Raw genomic sequence first — 20707 nt, 5'->3', positions numbered from 1 at the left:
AAATACTCTCAACTTATATTTTATTGCAAAATAAACCCTTTTTAATACTATAACGCCAAAATTCAGGCCTGGCCCAAGTGAGTAGAGTGGAGCAGAGGTGCCCATTTGCTGACCCATCTAACTCAAAAGAGAAGTTCCTTCACAAAATTGTTTAATTTTGCTTAAGGGGCTGTAATATTAGTTTTTGCCCAATTTAAAAACGTTTGGCGACTGGCCTGATCATTACAATGCACATTTGTATCGAATTGTGTCACATATTACTCAAAATCTTTGCATGAGATTAAAACCCATATCCAACAATAATATTATTTTACATTAATTATTTGTTGAGATGTCCATTTACATTCTTTCCAATGGAAATGTTCTTAGTCAGTTGTTGAGTAGTGTTGGACAAAATATATGTACGTTTTTATTTGATCTGTTGTCTGTTTCGATTCGAACAGAAAAATCCGGATATCCTTAACTCTACGAAGCAAAGTAAATATTGATATGCAATATCCGTAAGAATCAAAGTAAATTACAAATACTAATATTTTTAGGAATGGATATCTGATCTGTTATATGCATACATATATTTAAATAATTATATATATATATAATATTATATATAAGTTTTACATTTTTATTTACTATATTTATTAAATTGGTTATTAGAATTTTAAAAGTACTTTTTCCCTTTTTTGTAATAAAATATTATTTTGTATATTAATTTTGAATTTTTTATTTATTTTTGTGGATCGAACCAAATATCTGAATAGATACGGATCAAATTAAAACGGATCGGAATACAAATACCTCCAAAAATCCAGATATTTGATTCATGCCCACCCCTTAATTTTGGAGTACGTTCAGAAAGCGTCACTTAGAATTGAATAAGTAAAACCTTCTGAGATATAAAATGTGTAACATAGCTTATTACACCCAGTTTACGAATCAAAAATCACATGATCGAACAAGAATGCACATTCTCGTCGCTAAAAATCTGAGAGGGATAGTTATGCTGGGCTGAATATTGAGGAGGGTAACTAAAGATTGTGTTTCCATCACTGTCTTCGTTCTTCTTGTTGCCCTTGTTATTGTTATTGCTCTCTTTGTCGTTATTACCTTTGCCTTTCTCTGTGTTCTGACTTACAAGCTCTGCATGTCTCTTAAGTTTTTTCTTGATTTCCTCCACGAGTTTTGGAGGATCCATGACTCCTCGTACCACCACCATTGACTTTGACCGGTCTGGTTCCGCCGTTTGAATACCTTTTAATTTGTCAAATAACAAACGCACACTTATAAGTTGGTTTTCAACTACATAATGGATCTGAATATAGCAAGTCACACATATTGGTTGATTAGAATTAGTCTAACCGGTTGAAAATCCCAAATATTTTTTACTAAGAACAATTATGCTTTGAACATTCCACCAATGACATATTGTATAACAAATCGTTTGAATTAAACACACTGATATCTAGTTACAAGAAGCAGCACTACATCTTAATATCTATATTTCTCTTATATGTATTTATATATATTACATATATATATATATATATATTGGTTACCTTTTATTTTCTCAATGCCTCTTTTGATTTCATTAACACATCCTTCACAGTGAATGTTCATTTTTAAAATTGCAGTTTTGATCTGCGGAGTACTCTGAAATCAAACACAAAAGCAAATGATCAATGATGGTAGTTCAATATTTTATGATATATCTAAGTTTAATGTGTATAAATGAGATCCATGTTTAAATTATGAAAAAGATATAGAAAGCTACTTCTTTCTTTTGTTGTTGCTCCTTCTTCTGATCTTGATTAGGGTTAGGCTTTGGGGAAATTAACTCAGCATTTTTACTGAATTTCTTTTGCACCCTTCGTAATATCTTCACCGGATCATCAAATTTCCCAGACACAACGACTTTATTTTCTCCAACCTCTATCTTAATTTGCTCAACCCCTTCCAAAACAATAAGATCACAAGTTAGAATCACTTCTGAGTAAAACAAAACGGTAAAATCTTATTTTTAATGATATTTTTAGAACTAGATTTAGGAAAGACTATTTTATTATGCCATTATGAAAGGTAAAGAGATAATCTCTCAATATTTCAATTTTCTACATACATAAAACCTGAAATTAGACAATGAAACAGAAGTTAAATATACTAAAAATATATTTTGGTAGAACAAACTGTAAATCAAAGGTAGAAACATTGAAAGTTTTTTTTTTTTTTGGTATAAAGCAACATTGAAACTTGATAAACATTATGGATGGTTTAAGATATATTTGTAAACTTACCATCATATCCCCTCAAACAATGGGAAACTTGTGAAGCGCAACCTTCACAGTGCATGTAAACCTTCAGAACAATTTCTTTACACTGATTCTTCTTATCAGACTTATCGGCATCTCCATTTTTCTGATTCTTCGTATCTGACTTATTGGAGTCTCCATTTTTCTGATTCTTGGACTTGTTGTCTGCGTCTCCATTTTGCTTGTTCTTTAGTCCCGAAAAAATTATAAGTAAGTTTGCGTAATAGATATATGCAAAAATCACAAAGAAAGGACACATACCTTTCCCATATCAATGTTTATTCCTTTGTAATATCACAAGTGCAATGAAGAAGCTGAACAGCGTGAGGCTATATATATAAGAGAGAAATATTACTTAGATAATTTTTGTAACATACAAAAAATAATTTGTTTCTTTGTTTGGATGATCCTGCTCAGTTACAATGAATCATATATAATTGTAGCCACTAATATGATATAATTATATGATGACAAAGAGACAACTAGTTTGTAACGATCTTCTTCATTGTCCGATTAAAGGCATATTATTCATTAGTTGGATATTCTAAAATCACGAATGGTTACAGATCTTGGAACTTGACTTTCTCTTACATGTTAGCTTTTTAGATATGCCTAATAAATCTATCGATTTACCAAAAGATCGTTCAAACTCCCATTGTATACTCCAATATCAAATATATAACCTTCATAAAAACCAACCTTACAAAATTCAATTTTACCAAAAAGGGTAGCAACTGATTAATACATGTAATAATAACAATGGTTACATCGGAGTCCAGCAGGATTTGGTCTTAGGGTCCCAAACAGAAGGAATCAAGAACTTCAAGTGGTTGATTCCATGTGAGTTAAAGGCTCCACCAGTTACCGGGTCAACCCGGATTCTTCCAGTGAAACCAGGAAAAGCTCCGGATCCAAATACGCGTGTGCACTTGGTTGCAGGGTCCACTATATAATCCGAAGAGATGTGGTTTCCCTCGGTGATGTACGGTGGCTCAGATTTGAATAAGGATTCGCTTAAAGCTGGATTGGTGGCAACGTCTGCTAAACCGGTGGCTAGCTGAATAACCAACGCATCAGCTCCTATTTCACCACTTGGTGGTTGATAGGTCATGCCATGCGGACCTTCATTAGAAATGTGGAAAGGCCAAGCGCACTCTCCGGGACACTGCACCTCCGGGTCGCTCACCATTACGTATGGTTGTGGTTTTTCTTTACCTTGGCATCCACGTAAAAAAAATATTTTTATCCTTAATTTTCCAACATAACGCAACTAACGAGGAGAAAATAAAACCTCTAATAATACCATTGCGGGTAAGGGCGTAGCGTTGGCAAGTTTTGTTACAAAACCCTAGGCCATGAGACCTAACTTGTGCCGAAAGTAAAACCACAGGAACCACTTTTGACATGTTTTCGATGGCAGTGTCAACCAGTTTCTCACCGTTTTCGATTGTTAACTCCTTACCATACTTCATCTTCTCATCCACAAAGCTCCGGACAATCTTCACCTTAATCCTCGGAGCTACGGTTCTTTTACTCTTCTGTCGGTATATCTCCTTGACCTCATACCTCTCTTGATAACTCTCCACCAGTTTCCACCACGCTGATACCTTGGGGTCAAGACCTTCCTTGCTGTCAAAGTTGAGCGATTCTATGAAATCTTGAACCCTCTCTTTCTGGACCCGCGTGAATTGTCCGTACCAGAGTAACGAGAGATCCAAGGTTCCGTTTGGTATTTGCAAAGGTGGCTCACTACAAAAGCAGAGAGGCGCCAAGAGGAGGAAGGTAATGAAGGATAAGGAGGAGGAAGAAGAAGAAGATGCCATTGCTATAGCGTGAAGATTTTTTTTTTCTTTTCGTTTGGCCTTTGATAGGTCTTAAGTTTTTATTGCTTAAGCTATTTTTTAACATCGAAAGATGGTTTTGTTCTTCTTCTGAATAATCGCCAATGAAGCGAAGATCTATTTTCAAACAAAGCTGACTATTTTAAGACGGGTGGTGAAAAACTTTTAAGAACTTCAAACACTCTATCAACATGTTTAGGACGTTGTACATTTTATTACACAGAGTAACAAATGAATCGAACATAACAGTTTAATTTTGAATTAAATGAATCCGTACCCGGATGATGATGATCCGAGGTTAGGTTTGGTTTGCGTGGGTAAGACGCAATCTGTGTCTTTGCAAACCAGCCATTTCAAGCCTTGCTCTTCTTTCCTCGTCAGCTCGCCACTGACTTGATTCCATTCTTCATATAATTCACAACAAACATTGCAACCTCTCTGCAAAAAAATGCAGCAAATGTTTTAGACCTAAACAGTTTCTTCTATTATTCGACTTGTGTTTGTGTGTGTGTGTGTGTAACTTACAAGGGTGAGCAAGGAGACCGAGAACCGTTGAAGAAGTAGACAAACAAGAAGGCATCAAAATGCTGTCGTTTGATAAGATAGAATCCGTTTAATCTCCGGACGCATCTGAACATCAATCTGTTATACAAACGGATTGCAGGATTGTTGTATGCAATCACGTGAAGGTAAACTCCTCGGCATAAAGACAAACCAGACGCATATCTAATCACCCCACTAATAAGTGACATTGCTGACCAAAACCAAAAAAAAAACGTCAGAATGTATTATTAAACCAAGGGATTAATAAAAAAGACAGTTTCAGATTTGATTATATACCTATTCCATGGTTTCTGTATGTTTCTACAACGCCTAGTGTCAAGATGTAGATCAAAGTCTCCTCTCCTTGTGAGGAATCGTAACCTATTAGATCATCTATCTGTGCAAGACACGGAAACCATCTGCCAGCTCATGAAGATATATATATGAGAAGATAAAGAAAAAAAAATAGCACCCAAAAAACCCATGAATCAAACAATACTTCAAGCTGATTCAATTCCAAAGATCTTCACAATGTAACCACTTGGCTAATAGGTCCATCTACTGAATAACGCAACGGACCAAGCTAAAACCATAAACCTAACGATTCAACGGCTAAAAATCTACACAATACAAGAACTTGTAACCATTAGCATTGTAAACAATCACTGCTTCTAATCGCAACATCTCGTGAATAGAATCAGAGACTAAGCCAAAAACATAAACAGTGGTTCATTCATAGAACAAAATGTCACCTCGCTTTCTTTGGCAAGCACGAACTTGGCAGTAACGAAACCGATAAGCTCATCGGAATAACCATCAGGCCGGCTTCGATCAACAGCAGCCGACGAGACGATACCAACTCCGTTCACAACACACTGAAAAAACTCAGACTCATACCTGAAACAAACAAAAATAACAATCAAACCTTTATTCTTTTCACAAGACACCAAAAATAGAAACTTTGAATCCAAAAATGGAAATAACTGCATACTTGATGGGGTTCTGAATGTATCTGCTCCAAACGATCTAGATCATTACGGCTTATCGGTTTGTAGTAAATACTCGGACAACGAGAGATTCGAGGTTCTGAATCCTCCATGAACACACTTCAATTATGAAAATGCCAGATCACTGGATCCGACCCGTTAACCCAATCGGATCCGGGTAGATCTTAAACTCACAAGGAGCGAGTTTCGAGTAACGAAGCAAGGGGAAGACGAAAAGGTCCTTGCTTTTTGCCCTCTCCTCTTGCCTCTTGGGGTTCCTTCTCGATTGAAAACAAAAGCATCCTGGGGCTCACGTGATTTGCCACAGACATGTAGACCAACATGTACTTCTACAAGCAGTCATGTTCTGTAATGAAACGTTCGACAAACGCGAAACGTTAATAATAAGTGCGATCAGATTCCGATAATTCAATCGAGAGTGTAGAGATGCCACGTGTGCAAAAGCTTAGGGCCAGATACGTGATTAGGGAGGAAAAGACCAGGTACGTTAATTAATAAAAAAAAAAAACCCAAGTACGTCTCGTCGGTGGCCCACGTTGTATCTCTTATCTAAAAGTAATTAAAACTAATTAAAAAATAAAAATCGGACGGTAAAGAGGAGATCAGGTAGAGAGTGAGACACGATTTAACTTTTTTTTTGTCACAGAGACACGATTTAACTCAACTGCTTTTTTTGGACTAAGATATTTTCACTATAAATAAAAGAAGCAGAGAGCAGAGTTAAAAGATAAAAGATAAAAGTGTTAGAAGAAGAAGGAGAAGTGCTTTCTCTTCATCGATAAGATTAGAAACTTAAAAGAGTTATGGAATCGAACTGCGAATCTTCTACCACGGCGGTGAGCTCAATTCCTCCGTTTCTGAGCAAGACATACGATATGGTTGACGATCCATTGACCGACGAGGTGGTGTCTTGGAGCAGCGGGAACAAGAGCTTTGTTGTCTGGAACGTGCCTGAGTTCTCTATACTGTTTCTGCCGAAGTACTTCAAGCACAACAATTTCTCCAGCTTTGTTAGGCAGCTCAATACTTATGTGAGCAGCATACATCGATCCTCTTATCTTAATTTAATTATCTCGTTGATCCAGTTTTATTATTGTTTTCATAAATCGATTTGGAGAAATCTTTTTTCTGTGTGTTTTTATTGTCACTTGTTTTGATATGAACGAGTGAGTTACTATGTGCTTCATTCATCATTTTTCGTGAGTTGAGAAATAAAAAACAATTAAGAGTTTTATGGATTGATGTTGATAGTCTATGCACCTTTAGTTGGTTTTGTGATGTTTCATTAGTTGCTTCTTTGTTAAACAGTGGATCCATACTTTGCAATTGCATACATGGTTTGTCCTTGTTTTACAGGTTATATCAGACATGTTACTTCATTTTGTTCTGCATCTGTGTCTCTGAGGCTGTAATGAAATGTTGTCATCCCATTTTTTCAACAAATGAGTTTTATTTAGGTCAGACAAAACCATCAAGTGAATACTCTTTACATAGCTTGCTTCTCTTTTTCTTCTTTGCTTTTCTTACTTACCAGATGGGTTCCACGAACTTTGCAGGGTTATTTGGACTATGTGCTCTCACATGTGTCTCAAGATTTGGTTGCCTCAGAAGTTCCCATTTCTGCTCTAAGCACAAAACAAAAAAAATCTATCACTTGTCTCACGTTAGCTTTCCCTTCCTTTGTAATTGTCCGTCCAGGTACATGCCGATACACTAAGAACTATTTAGTTTCATTGAGCCATAGTAGTTTGGTGCTTAGTTAGACACGGTGGATAGACTTTATTGGAATACTTGTTATTGGTCTTTATGGTTAACACAGTTGGTTCTATGGTGGCTTCCTCTATTTCAATGGAATTCAATTTACTTCTTGTGGTTGATGATGGTTCCATTCTTCATGCATCATTTTTTCAGGGTTTCAGAAAAGTTGATCCAGATCGCTGGGAATTTGCAAACGAGGGATTCATAAGAGGCCAAAAACAATTGCTAAAGAGCATCGTCCGGCGAAAACCTTCTCAGGTGCAGCCTCCACAGCAGCCTCAAGTCCAGCACTCATCCGTTGGCGCCTGCGTCGAAGTGGGCAAGTTTGGATTCGAAGAAGAAGTCGAAAGACTCCAGCGGGACAAGAACGTCCTCACCCAAGATCTTGTGAGGTTAAGGCAGCAGCAGCAAGTCACCGAGCATCATCTCCAAAACGTGGGGCAGAAGGTTCATGTGATGGAGCAGAGGCAGCAGCAGATGATGTCTTTCTTAGCAAAGGCTGTTCAGAGTCCAGGCTTCTTAAACCAGTTCTCACAGCAGAATAACGAGGGGAACAACCAACACGTTTCCGAAGGTAACAAAAAGAGGAGGCTACCTGTTGAGGAGCAGAAGTACGCCGGCGGTTACGGGGCGAATGGTCTTAGCTGCCAGATTGTTAGATACCAGTCGTCGATGAACGAGACAGCAGACACTATGCTCGAACAGATACACAATATGAGTAACCCACAGAGCCGCCAGGAACCTCTCTCCAACAATGATGTTAGCTTTCTTTTGGGAGATGTTCCAAGCATTTCAGACAATGGCAGCTCCACAAATGGAGCATCTGGTGTTACATTGGCTGATGTTTCATCCAATCCTGCAATTAGCCAAATCCTGGAGGGCATTTTTCCGTATTCTCAAGTTGATCTCTTAGCTCCGAACCAAGGAGCAGCTTATGGGAGCTCAAATTCTGATGTAGTTGGATGTGAGACGGATAATGGAGTGTGTTTGGATCCGATAATGGCTGTTCTGGCTGGCTCAATGGGAATAGAAGCCAATGCAGTAAATGAGTTGCTTCCTGGAGTTCAAGATCCATTGTGTGAACAGTTGTTTGGTGAGAGGCCAGTGATTGGCGACACAGAGGAGCTAGTCTCAGGGTCAGTGGACAATGGGTTGATAATGGAGCAGCTAGAGTTACAATCCAACCTGAGGAATGTGTTGAGCAGCAACCAACAAATGAACCATCTTACTGAACAGATGGGATTCCTCACATCAGATGCGCTCAGGAAGTGAAATAGCCACAAGTTTCATAACCACTCAAGAGGTAAATCCATCTTTTTTATTTATAAGTTTATAATATTTTACACATTTTTCCAGAATACTTGTGCAAAAAAAATAAACGACTTGTTCTTGCAGATGTAGAAGATGGGCTAAAGTTTTGTGGAGTCTCGCAGCAACAAAAGGATAATGGCCAAAGGAGGTGTTATGTATGTATGTATCAAACTTGTGTTAATCTCATTCTTGTCAATGTGTGATAAAATAAGATATATAATAATAATAGCCTTAAGATTTCTGCATTGAACTTGGAAAGAAATCTCTACTTAGGCCTGGGCATAAAATCCATAATCCGAATCGAACCTGAATCGAAAACCCGATCCGTATCCGGTCCGAAATGTAAAAAAATACCTGAATAGATCTCGTAAGGTGGTACAAAACATATCCGAATCCGAAGTGTTATTAATCGAACCCGAACGGTTAACCCGAAAAAATAAAAAAAAATCCGAAAAATATCCGAAGAAACCGGTCCGAATGTCCAAACTAATATACAATGTAATTATATGAAATATGAATATATACTTCAAATATTCAATTTATATTTATTTTTATATGGTATCTAACAATAAGTATTTAAAATTTAAATAACTACTTTAAATACTTAATTATATATAAATAAGTATATATTTCTTATGTTTTACTTTTAAATTTTAGATTTTATTTCGGGTATATCCGAACCGATCCGATATAAACCGACTCCGAATGATATATGATTACTTTATGGATTCTATGATGTGATACAAAACTGACCCGAACCTGACCCGTACTTACAAATTTACTAGAATGAGACGTAGGAAATGTTATCAAAAAGAATCGAAATCCGAAAAACTCGACCCAGACGCCAACGGTTACCCGAACTTCCACGCCTATCTCTACTTGTTATTGATTTACACTGAAAGAAAATGGGAGATGTTCCAAACTGTGATATTATTTTGTTCTCGTGTTTGTCTTCATGGACACATGCTTCTTTTACGTATCATTGTTTGTGTTTTTTTTTATTAAATTAGCGCCAAAGTTGGCACTTCTATTTTAGACATTATAACCTGAGTTGTCACTATCTACAGATTATTTTTTTTGCTAAAAAATCTACAAATTATTTATATCAAAGTTATGTAAGTAAAATTGGTCAATCTCTATATCTTCAGTTATATTATCAGATTAGAAAGGATAAATTGATATTTATGTGATTTTACAGTTTAGTAGTTTGTACATTTTATTTTTTAAAATTTATTATATTATTTTGATCTATGCTTTTAAAATGAAGAATTATGACTTTGATCCCTGCACCAAATGCGTGATTGACGTTTTTGACGGGTTGTGTATGCAAACACACACGTTGAATCCAACCTAAAATATACCTAATGACTAGTGTTGCTTTGCGACCAAAATTATAATATTTATTGTACGCGGAAATATCCAAAAATAATATTTACATTTCGATCGAACGCGTTACTTATAATAAAAAATAAATTAATAAATAATGGAATTTTTTTTTTGTAACAAATAAATAAATAATGGATAATCTTAACTCTCTCTTACCTTGTCCGAAAACCTCAAGTCAAAAAGAATACCAAAAGGTGAAAAACAAAAAATTGATCTCCGCCGATTTCTTCTCTCACCGGCGTTTAGACAGTCGTCGTCGCTGTTACAGCCTCGAAACCTTACTGTATCACAATTAAAAATCAAAGAGCACAGATCTTTGGATCTTCAATCCATTATTTATATAATATAATAATTTCTGTAAGATCGATCTGTGAATAAAAAAATCGAGGCAATGGTTGCCAGCGTAACGTGTATCAGTAGTAGTGCAGATGTATTTGGTCACGACTAAGTCCCCCTTCCTTCCTCGTCTCTTCTTATTCTCCTCCTCCTCCTTCTCTCTCAAATGTTCATAACAAAGTTTGGGCAACACGACCACCACATTTGATCTCGTCAGCAAATATTTGTTAATTTGAGAAACCGTTTTGCTTCTTCTTTAATCCCCGGAAGATCTGAACCTCAAACCTTCCTCTGCCACAAACTCTCAGGTAACATTTAGTGAGTTAGAGATTTACTTCGTTAGCTGCTTCTCTTTTATTGGTGGGGTTATGAAACAGATGATCATTGTCTTTTTTTGATGTCTTTATTGGATAATATTATTATGATAAGATCTTGTTCTTGTTCAACTCTTAGATCTGTTTTCTTTCTTGATTATGACTTGAAGATTTTGACCTCTATTTATATACCTTTTTGCTTTTTTTTTTTTTTTAATCTCTCTCAGGGATCTGCCGGCTACAAAAGCCAGGTGGATTTATTAGACAATGGCGTCTAATAATCACTTCATTAACAGTAGATCCAATCTATCAACAAACTCTGACGCTGCCGAAGCCGTGAGGAACCACCAGCAGCAGCAGCAACCCGGCGTGACATTCGCTCGAAGAACATCCTCTGGACGCTACGTCAACTACTCGAGAGATGACCTCGACAGCGAGCTCGGAAGCGTTGATTTCACAAACTACACGGTCCACATCCCCCCGACTCCAGACAACCAGCCCATGGACCCCTCCATCTCTCAGAAGGTCGAGGAGCAGTACGTGTCCAGCTCCCTCTTCACTGGAGGTTTCAACAGCGTCACTCGTGCTCATCTTATGGATAAAGTGATCGAGTCAGAGACCAACCATCCGCAGATGGCGGGCGCTAAAGGCTCCTCCTGCGCTATCCCCGGTTGTGATGTGAAGGTGATGAGTGATGGGAGAGGTCAAGATCTTCTCCCTTGCGAGTGTGATTTCAAAATCTGTAGGGACTGCTTTGTGGACGCTGTGAAAGCGGGCGGCGGGATGTGTCCAGGGTGTAAGGAGCCGTACAGGAACACTGATCTTACGGATTTGGCCGAGGATGGGCAGCAGAAGCAGCAGAGGCCTATGCTTCCGCCGCCGTCTGGTGGGTCGAAGATGGAGAGGAGACTGTCGTTGATGAAGTCGACTAAGTCCGGTTTAATGAGGAGTCAAACCGGGGATTTTGATCATAACAGGTGGTTGTTTGAGACTAGTGGGACTTATGGTTACGGTAATGCTTTCTGGACAAAAGATGGGAACTTAGGTAGTGAGAAGGATGGTCACGGTATGGGGCCACAGGATCTGATGAGCAGACCGTGGAGACCGCTTACCCGGAAGCTCCAGATTCCTGCAGCTGTTATTAGTCCTTACAGGTGAATACTGTTTGTTTGTTATGAATCCAAAATATCACATAATTTAGTTCAAAATTATCTAAAAATCGGTCTAGCCGGCACCAAGGCATTCACCTAGTCGGCAAATCGGACCTAATCAATGCATTTTTTGTAGAATGGTTTAGGCATTCAAAAAATCGGCCTAATCAATAATTCCATATAAGACGCCTTGCTACCGCCTAGTTATTTCTCGAACATTTCAAACTTTCACTGATACATTTAATTTTTCTTGTGTAGGCTTTTGATATTTATAAGAATAGTTGTTCTTGCACTGTTCTTGATGTGGAGGATTAAGCACCAAAACCCAGATGCAGTATGGCTATGGGGAATGTCTGTGGTTTGTGAGCTTTGGTTCGCCTTTTCTTGGCTTCTTGATCAGCTTCCAAAGCTCTGTCCCATCAACCGAGCTACAGATCTCAATGTTCTTAAAGAGAAATTCGAAACACCTACACCGAGCAACCCGACCGGGAAGTCTGATCTCCCTGGACTAGATATGTTTGTGTCAACAGCAGATCCGGACAAAGAGCCACCTCTTGTCACTTCCAACACCATTTTATCAATCCTCGCAGCTGACTACCCTGTGGAAAAGCTTGCCTGCTATGTCTCAGACGATGGAGGAGCGCTTCTGACGTTCGAAGCCATGGCTGAAGCAGCGAGTTTCGCAAACATATGGGTTCCTTTCTGTCGTAAACACGATATCGAGCCGAGGAATCCGGATTCCTATTTTAGTCTGAAGAGAGATCCTTACAAGAACAAGGTGAAGGCTGACTTCGTTAAGGATAGGAGGAAGGTGAAGCGCGAGTATGACGAGTATAAGGTTCGGATCAACGGCTTGCCTGACTCTATCAGGCGACGCTCTGATGCTTATCACGCCAGGGAAGAGATTAAGGCCATGAAGCAGCAGAGACAGAACAAAGAGGATGAGATTGTAGAGCCAGTCAAGATTCCTAAAGCTACATGGATGGCTGATGGTACTCACTGGCCTGGAACTTGGTTAAACTCTGCTCCTGATCATTCCCGTAGTGACCATGCTGGTATTATTCAGGTACATTTTTGATCATTTAGTTCATTAGTAACCATGGTTCTAGGCGGCTGTTCGGTCCTAACCGAAACAATTTTCATAAAATCTGATTTATACAACTCAAATTGGTTTAAACCGTTCTAAATCATTTTAAATCGATTTAATTAAATATGTTAACTTAAATAATAATGTTAATACAAAGCTACAAATTTGTTTAATATCTTTTGTTTTTCACATCTAATTTTGATAATTCATCAAATAATTTTATTAATTCAAATCCACAAATAAAATATCTTTATATAAATGTAAAATATATAAGAGTTCTTAGATCAATATTTTCAAATTTCTTATAAATGCAGGTGATGTTGAAGCCTCCTAGTGATGAGCCATTACATGGATTATCAGAAGGGTTCTTAGATCTTACAGATGTAGACATTCGTCTACCTCTTCTAGTCTACGTCTCGCGTGAGAAACGACCAGGTTACGACCACAACAAGAAAGCAGGAGCAATGAACGCTCTCGTCCGAGCATCAGCAATCATGTCCAACGGCCCCTTCATATTGAACCTCGACTGTGATCATTACATATACAACTCCCAGGCCTTGAGAGAAGGAATGTGTTTCATGATGGATCGAGGCGGCGACCGGCTTTGCTACGTTCAGTTCCCGCAGCGGTTTGAAGGCATCGACCCGTCCGATCGTTACGCGAATCACAACACTGTCTTCTTCGACGTCAACATGAGAGCTCTCGATGGTTTGATGGGTCCTGTCTACGTCGGAACGGGTTGTCTCTTCAGAAGAATCGCCTTGTACGGATTCGATCCGCCTCGGTCTAAAGAACACCATCCCGGATGCTGTAGCTGCTGCTTCCCTCGCAAGAAGAAGAAGAGCCGTGTCCCTGAAGAGAACAGGTCTTTGAGAATGGGTGGCGACTCGGATGATGATGAAGAGATGAATCTTTCTTTGGTCCCCAAGAAGTTCGGAAACTCCACGTTCCTTATAGATTCGATCCCTGTAGCTGAGTTCCAAGGCCGTCCTCTCGCTGATCATCCAGCAGTGCAGAACGGTAGACCTCCTGGAGCTCTCACCATCCCTCGTGAGCTCCTCGATGCGTCGACGGTCGCAGAAGCTATTGCAGTCATTTCTTGTTGGTACGAGGATAAAACCGAGTGGGGGACTAGGATCGGTTGGATCTACGGATCCGTCACTGAGGACGTTGTCACTGGTTATAGAATGCATAACCGTGGCTGGAAGTCAGTTTACTGCGTGACGAAGCGTGACGCATTCCGCGGCACGGCTCCTATCAACTTGACGGATAGGCTTCACCAGGTTCTCCGCTGGGCTACTGGCTCGGTGGAGATCTTCTTCTCGAGGAACAACGCCTTCTTGGCTTCCCCGAGGATGAAGATCCTTCAAAGAATCGCTTACCTTAACGTTGGAATCTATCCTTTTACTTCGATCTTCCTCATCGTCTACTGCTTCCTCCCAGCGCTCTCGCTCTTCTCAGGGCAGTTCATAGTCCAAACGCTCAACGTCACGTTCCTAATCTACCTTTTGATAATCTCGATTACTCTCTGCCTGCTCGCTCTCCTCGAGATCAAATGGTCAGGGATCTCGCTCGAGGAGTGGTGGAGGAACGAGCAGTTCTGGCTCATCGGTGGAACGAGCGCTCATTTAGCCGCGGTCATCCAAGGGCTGCTCAAAGTGGTGGCTGGAATCGAGATATCTTTCACGTTGACGTCTAAATCAGGAGGAGATGACGTGGACGACGAGTTTGCTGATCTCTACATAGTGAAATGGACTTCTCTTATGCTCCCACCGATCACGATCATGATGGTGAATCTAATAGCTATCGCGGTCGGGTTTAGCAGGACGATATATAGTGTGATTCCGCAGTGGAGTAAGTTGATAGGAGGAGTGTTTTTCAGTTTTTGGGTGTTGGCTCATCTTTATCCGTTTGCTAAAGGGCTTATGGGAAGAAGAGGGAGGACTCCGACCATTGTTTATGTTTGGTCGGGGCTTATTGCTATCACCATATCTCTGCTTTGGGTGGCTGTTAATCCACCTGCTGGTTCTACTCAAATTGGAGGATCTTTCACTTTTCCATGAGTAATATAGGTTTGGTTTCTCAATCACTAACATCTCTTTGTTATTCTCCTTCCCAAAGATGAGAGTCTTGCAAGAGACTGATGGCTTTTAAAAGCTGAAGACAAGAGATTGGCTAAGAACCACAGAGTATAGTTTGAGCCAAACAAACATTAGAGCAAAGTTGAGAACTTCTCTTTGTCTTTTGACACTTTACTTTTCTCATCTTTGATTTTTGCTGGAAAGGACAATGTCTTTCTATATTTTGTAATATTTGATCTGTTTTTGGAGTTATTTATGCTGTCTACTGTTAATCTATTATATTCAGTTTTTTTCTTAAGAGATATCTTGATTCATATAGGCTTTGTTTGATAACAGAAAAAATGAAGAATTGAATAAATAAAAAAATAAGAATTTTTATTTAATTTGTATTCACAAAAATTGAAGAGAAAATATTCTTCGCAACTTCTTTGATTCGTGAGGAATATAATGGCATCATGTATCTAAAATTTGACCCCCAAAAAAATCAATTTAAATGGTAAATTTTAAGAACAAAAAATATTTTTTTTTAAAAGTGGTTACAAATTAATGGGCTTAAACGGGTCTGATTAGCGGGTCAAATATCCATAAAATTAACCCGAAAATCTAAACCCTACCAAAACCTTTGAGATTTAGAGAAGCTTCTTCTCTCTTCTCTCCTCTCTCTATGGCAGCTGCGAATTTCTTCTTCTCCAAGCCAATCTCTTCTACATAATTCGTTTATAGCATTCTCGAATCCGGAAGAACCCTAAGTCTCATCCATCCCCAGGAAGGAAGAATCATGGCTCAGAAATGTGCGATTGGTTTTATCTCAGCTATAGCAGCCGCTTCGTCTTCCTTTTCGAAATCGAAAGTCGCTGCTGCAGATGGTCCTCCTCCACAGCATCAGGCTGCTTCTGATCCTGAATCTTCCGCTCCTCCGCGAGCTAGGAATGATAATCCGAGGACGAGCTCCGGTGGTTTCGATCCGGAGGCGCTGGAGCGAGGAGCTAAGGCCTTGAAGGAGATTAACAGCTCCTCTTACGCCAAACAGGTCCTCTTTTGTGTTTTTGATTGTCTCTTAGAATCATGCTTTAGGTTTAGGGAACATTACAGTGGATTATAATCTGATAGAGTTTGGGGTTTGAGCGCTGATGATTTTTTTATAAAGAAGAGATGTCTCTGTCAGATCTCTGTTTCTTTATCAGTTGTGGTTGGTCTCACATTGTTTGAATGTTTCAGGTTTTTGAAGGTATTAAGCAGAAAGAAGAGACTAAGCAAACTGAGTTTGCAGCCAAGGGGCAAGAGTATAAAGCTATGCAAGCCCAAGCTGAAACTGTGAGAGCTCTACTACTGACTTTAATGCTTATTATCCAATGTTTTGTATGTTTATATGAATTTGTGGTGTTACAACTATTGGCTACCTAATGGGAACGAGTTAGCAAATGCAGGTGTTAATGATTATAATGTTATCTTAGTAAAGTCGAAATAGTATCCTGTGAAAACATGCTTTCACCACTACAGTCGAAATAGTATCTTAGTAAAGTTGGCAGGAGTGTTGTGTGTCTGACATTTTCTAATTTTACAGGAGAGGCAAAAGGTGATATATGATGAACAGAAAAAGCTTGCTCAGCACCAAGCACAGACTAAATCTCAGATGGCTCGTTACGAAGATGATTTGGCAAGAAAGAGGATGCAGGCATGCAACTTTCAACACTGCTTCACAACATCTAGAGTTTCTTTTTCTTCATTCTGACAGCTTTTGCTGTGTATATATGGTTTTTTACAGGCTGAGAATGAGTATCACAGAACAAGAAATCAAGAACTTGTGAAAATGCAAGAAGATTCCGCAATCAGGCAGGAACAATCTCGGCGAGCTACCGAGGAGCAGATTCAGGCACAGAGGCGACAAACTGAGAGGGAGAAGGCTGAGATTGAGCGCGAGACGATCAAGGTCAAATCCATAGCGGAAGCGGAAGGAAGAGCCCATGAAGCAAGGCTTGCTGAAGATGTAAACAGGAGAATGCTTGTTGATCGTGCAAATGCAGAGAGAGAGAAATGGGTTGCTGCCATTAACACTACATTCGAACATATTGGAGGTGTGAGTTTCGATTCCATTTACATGGTGTCTCTGTTTTCTTAGACATTAAATCCCTCTTCTTAGCTTGATGCAACCCATTTTCAATCAAAGTCATAACGCTAGTGTGACATGAGTTAGTGGTTAGAATAGATGGGTGGCCTTATAATCTTATACACTGCATTAACATATGTAGGTTCTAATTGTATTAACAGGTGTTTGATACTTTACTCTTTTTTTTCCTAGGCGGGTTGCGTGCAATTCTTACGGATCAAAACAAACTGATTGTTGCTGTTGGTGGAGCCACCGCTCTTGCAGCTGGAATCTACACAACTAGGTAAAGACAAGATATTTTGTCCGTAGGTTGAGGAAGTAGCTATAAAATTTCTCGTTTTACATTACTTGATTATTGTTTCTTTGTTTGTAGACAGTTATTCTGCAATATTGAATTTTAATCTTTCCTGACTGCTAAATTGCTTGTTGCAGAGAAGGTGCAAGGGTCATCTGGAGCTATGTGGACAGAATATTAGGACAACCATCCTTAATCCGAGAATCTTCAAGGGGCAAGTACCCTTGGTCTGGTTCGGTTTCTCGTGCATTGTCCACACTGCGCGGAAAGGGGTCAGCTATCAAAAATGGAAAAGGGTTTGGTGATGTTATCTTGCATCCTTCCTTACAGAAGAGAATTGAACACCTAGCTAAGGCAACCGCCAACACAAAATCGCATCAAGCGCCATTCCGGAACATGCTTTTCTATGGTCCTCCAGGAACAGGAAAAACAATGGTCGCCAGAGAGCTGGCTCGTAAATCTGTATGTATTATCTTTTATATCTGTTTTAAGGATAGTAGAGCAGAGGTTGGTGGTTGCTAGTTTCCATGATTGCATATGAAAATTGAAGCTTAGCTCTTAGTTCTATGTTGTTCATGCTATTCCCTGGGTTTGTTACTTCATCTATTTTTTTTTTTTGTTATTTTAACGTGTATAATTGGTGTAGGGTTTGGATTATGCACTGATGACTGGTGGAGATGTTGCTCCACTTGGATCTCAGGCTGTTACAAAGATTCACCAACTGTTTGATTGGGGGAAGAAGTCTAAGAGAGGCTTATTGCTCTTCATCGATGAAGCCGATGCATTTTTGTGCGAGTAAGTATTTTTTACTCACACTGATCATTTCAACACTTAGTTCATGGTTTTGATGTGTTTTATCACAATTTAACAGGAGGAACAAAACATACATGAGTGAAGCCCAAAGGAGTGCACTAAACGCCCTTCTCTTCCGCACGGGTGATCAGTCCAAAGACATAGTCTTAGCACTTGCTACAAATCGACCTGGTGATCTAGACTCAGCTGTGGCTGACCGTGTGGATGAGGTTCTCGAATTCCCTTTACCCGGAGAAGGAGAGCGGTCCAAGCTTCTAAGCCTATATCTAGAAAAGTATATAGCTCAAGCTGGTCCAACAAAGCTGGGTTTATTCGACCGCCTCTTCAAGAAAGAGCAGCAGAAGATCGAGATAAAGGGTGTCACTGAAGAGCTCTTAGAGGAAGCGGCTGCCAAAACCGATGGGTTCTCAGGGAGAGAGATTGCGAAGCTGATGGCGAGTGTTCAAGCAGCTGTTTATGGAAGTGAAGACTGTGTGTTGGACTCTGTGCTGTTCAGAGAGGTTGTGGATTACAAAGTTGCGGAGCATCAGCAGAGAAGAAAACTGGCTGGAACCGACTCAAAGTGAGATTTTAAGCTGATCAAGTGGTCTCACTATCACAACATTGTTTAGGGAAAGATTTGAATCCTAATTGTTACTCGTTTTTGGTTGAGAGGTTTTGTACTGTTTTACAGCTTTAGAGTATTTGCTTTTAGCAAAGCCCAAAACTATAGTTCAAATAAAAATGAGAATCTTGACGGCAAAAAGATCAATACACGATGGTTATGTAGCAAATCCCCTAGCCTTGTTTGAAAATATAAAATATTGGATGTTAACAACCTGACAAGTGCGATCAAACAAAGTCACACTTGCCTGTATTTGATCGAAACCCTTTATTAGATATATGATATCTGAAGATGCCGGAGCATCAAAGCTGAATGTTGCCTTTAGTGATGATGATCTTGAACATAACGAAGGCCACAGTACTTGCAGACAGCAGGCTCGTGTAGGTCGAGGCAAATGAACTCAATTGGATGACCCAGTGCTGGATTGGTGTCTGCAGGTTATATATAAATCTCCAGTTAGGCAAAAATCACAAAGTCAAGAGTGTCTTAAACCACTGATGAGAAGTGGGGACAAACCTCCTTCACAAGCAGCAGTCCTTCCAACAACCTTGATAGGTGGAACCTCATTGATCAGTTCCATTGGTGACTTCTTGCTCCTATCCTGTCACGTTATGCAAAAACCACCAGCGGATGTGACAAAGACTAACAAGGAAGCATGAACACATTCCTCTTACTCATATCAACAAAAGCTTATCTCAACTGCCCAATGTCCTCTAAACTCAAAACGACATCTGACCGTTGATTCAAATAAAATACCATACCAGATAAGAAAATCGTAAACATGTAAAATCGAGATCTAACCATAAGGGAGCTCATCATCGACATATCATTTAGGATGAGAAAGAAAATCTAAAGTTACCTGCATCCATCTGGCCGTGTGGTTTCCGACTAAATCGTCTGTTGGAATGCCGAGCTGAGTGCTAGCCGCCGCCACGCTAAAGTTCCTCCTCGAAGATGGGAGAATCTGCGATCGGATCAGAGCTTTCAGGAGATTCGACGCCATTTTTGCTCCTTCAACACCCAACAAAAAATAATATCCTGAAGAAAAAAATAGCCAGCGAGAGAGAGAGACAGTTGTTTGCAAGGCGAAACCAGCTTCTAACTTGGGCTTTAGTTATGGACGATAGCCCATTATTTTATAATTCCACTTGCCCCATAAAATAATCTAACATTAATAGAAAAGGGAAAATGGTCTTTCTAATAAGTTTTATCGTTAAATTGGCCTTAAATGGATGCAAGTTCCGTTCTTCGATCGGGTACCAGATCTTTCGGGTAAGTTTTATGGTTAAATTGGCCTTAAATAGAATATGCTTGGAAGTTCTGTTCTTCGATCGGGTACGGATCGGTTCCTTTCGGATCCAGATCTTTCGGGTACTAAACATTTAGACCCGGTATATAAATTTTCGGTTAGGATTCGAATCGTTTTTTTTTCGGGTCTAGGTCGGTTCAAATATATAATTAAAATACTTGTAAAATACCCGTAATTTTTGGCTCCGTAACGGATTCGGATCGGCTTCGAGTATTTAGGTTCTGAAAAGAACACGAAATACCAAAATCCCATCAAATTTAGTCGTAATATGTTATATATATCTCAAATTTTACAAAAATAAGTTAAAATAAATTTAATAATTAAAATAAAACATTTTTTAAACTCTAAATTTGAAATTTAAAGATTCATTTTTTTTTTTTTTTTGTCATCAGCATTACAGACTCATGTTGACTCTGAACCACTCCGGTAGATCTTGATCCATGTGAACGACAAACGACGGT

At 39.2% G+C, this 20707-nt stretch overlaps 7 protein-coding genes across 7 annotated transcripts; 3 read left to right on the top strand and 4 right to left on the bottom strand.

The window, feature by feature from the left end:
• Positions 1 to 940: 940 nt before the first annotated feature.
• On the bottom strand, positions 941 to 2573 carry LOC106294388. Its single transcript, XM_013729939.1, has 5 exons — positions 2565 to 2573; positions 2289 to 2490; positions 1769 to 1947; positions 1554 to 1647; positions 941 to 1248 (listed from the first exon to the last, which is right to left on the bottom strand). Exons 1-5 carry the CDS (start codon positions 2571 to 2573, stop codon positions 941 to 943), a joined length of 792 nt encoding a protein of 263 aa, XP_013585393.1.
• Positions 2574 to 2966: 393 nt separating this feature from the next.
• LOC106293910 (protein EXORDIUM-like 6) lies at positions 2967 to 4140 on the bottom strand. Its single transcript, XM_013729542.1, has 2 exons — positions 3607 to 4140; positions 2967 to 3518 (listed from the first exon to the last, which is right to left on the bottom strand). The coding sequence occupies exons 1-2, from the start codon at positions 4124 to 4126 to the stop codon at positions 3067 to 3069; spliced, it is 972 nt and encodes a 323-aa protein (XP_013584996.1). The 5' UTR covers positions 4127 to 4140; the 3' UTR covers positions 2967 to 3066.
• Positions 4141 to 4335: 195 nt separating this feature from the next.
• LOC106293399 (histone acetyltransferase MCC1-like) lies at positions 4336 to 6057 on the bottom strand. The gene is given in 7 exon segments (XM_013729081.1): positions 4336 to 4527; positions 4530 to 4582; positions 4670 to 4898; positions 4985 to 5084; positions 5440 to 5584; positions 5679 to 5687; positions 5689 to 6057. Coding segments are annotated over 7 exon segments (756 nt in total). The 5' UTR covers positions 5787 to 6057; the 3' UTR covers positions 4336 to 4405.
• A 379-nt stretch (positions 6058 to 6436) lies between these two features.
• LOC106343959 (heat stress transcription factor A-1e-like) lies at positions 6437 to 9018 on the top strand. Its single transcript, XM_013783324.1, has 3 exons — positions 6437 to 6725; positions 7606 to 8755; positions 8848 to 9018. The coding sequence occupies exons 1-2, from the start codon at positions 6498 to 6500 to the stop codon at positions 8722 to 8724; spliced, it is 1347 nt and encodes a 448-aa protein (XP_013638778.1). The 5' UTR covers positions 6437 to 6497; the 3' UTR covers positions 8725 to 8755; positions 8848 to 9018.
• Positions 9019 to 10308: 1290 nt separating this feature from the next.
• LOC106295237 (cellulose synthase-like protein D3) lies at positions 10309 to 15418 on the top strand. Its single transcript, XM_013731087.1, has 4 exons — positions 10309 to 10793; positions 11027 to 11953; positions 12209 to 13016; positions 13352 to 15418. Exons 2-4 carry the CDS (start codon positions 11067 to 11069, stop codon positions 15098 to 15100), a joined length of 3444 nt encoding a protein of 1147 aa, XP_013586541.1. The 5' UTR covers positions 10309 to 10793; positions 11027 to 11066; the 3' UTR covers positions 15101 to 15418.
• Positions 15419 to 15744: 326 nt separating this feature from the next.
• Positions 15745 to 18994, top strand: LOC106343094 (ATPase family AAA domain-containing protein 3-like). The gene is made up of 8 exons (XM_013782227.1): positions 15745 to 16148; positions 16337 to 16432; positions 16683 to 16793; positions 16884 to 17193; positions 17418 to 17508; positions 17658 to 17982; positions 18167 to 18315; positions 18392 to 18994. The coding sequence occupies exons 1-8, from the start codon at positions 15897 to 15899 to the stop codon at positions 18897 to 18899; spliced, it is 1842 nt and encodes a 613-aa protein (XP_013637681.1). The 5' UTR covers positions 15745 to 15896; the 3' UTR covers positions 18900 to 18994.
• Positions 18995 to 19042: 48 nt separating this feature from the next.
• Positions 19043 to 20025, bottom strand: LOC106343095 (NADH dehydrogenase [ubiquinone] iron-sulfur protein 6, mitochondrial). Its single transcript, XM_013782228.1, has 3 exons — positions 19797 to 20025; positions 19454 to 19538; positions 19043 to 19368 (listed from the first exon to the last, which is right to left on the bottom strand). Exons 1-3 carry the CDS (start codon positions 19938 to 19940, stop codon positions 19259 to 19261), a joined length of 339 nt encoding a protein of 112 aa, XP_013637682.1. The 5' UTR covers positions 19941 to 20025; the 3' UTR covers positions 19043 to 19258.
• Positions 20026 to 20707: the final 682 nt, after the last annotated feature.

Source organism: Brassica oleracea, chromosome C5 (assembly GCF_000695525.1).
Source record: "Brassica oleracea var. oleracea cultivar TO1000 chromosome C5, BOL, whole genome shotgun sequence".
NCBI lineage: Eukaryota > Viridiplantae > Streptophyta > Magnoliopsida > Brassicales > Brassicaceae > Brassica > Brassica oleracea.
Note: the sequence above shows the minus strand (reverse complement) of the source record. Positions and strands in the feature narration are given on the sequence as shown.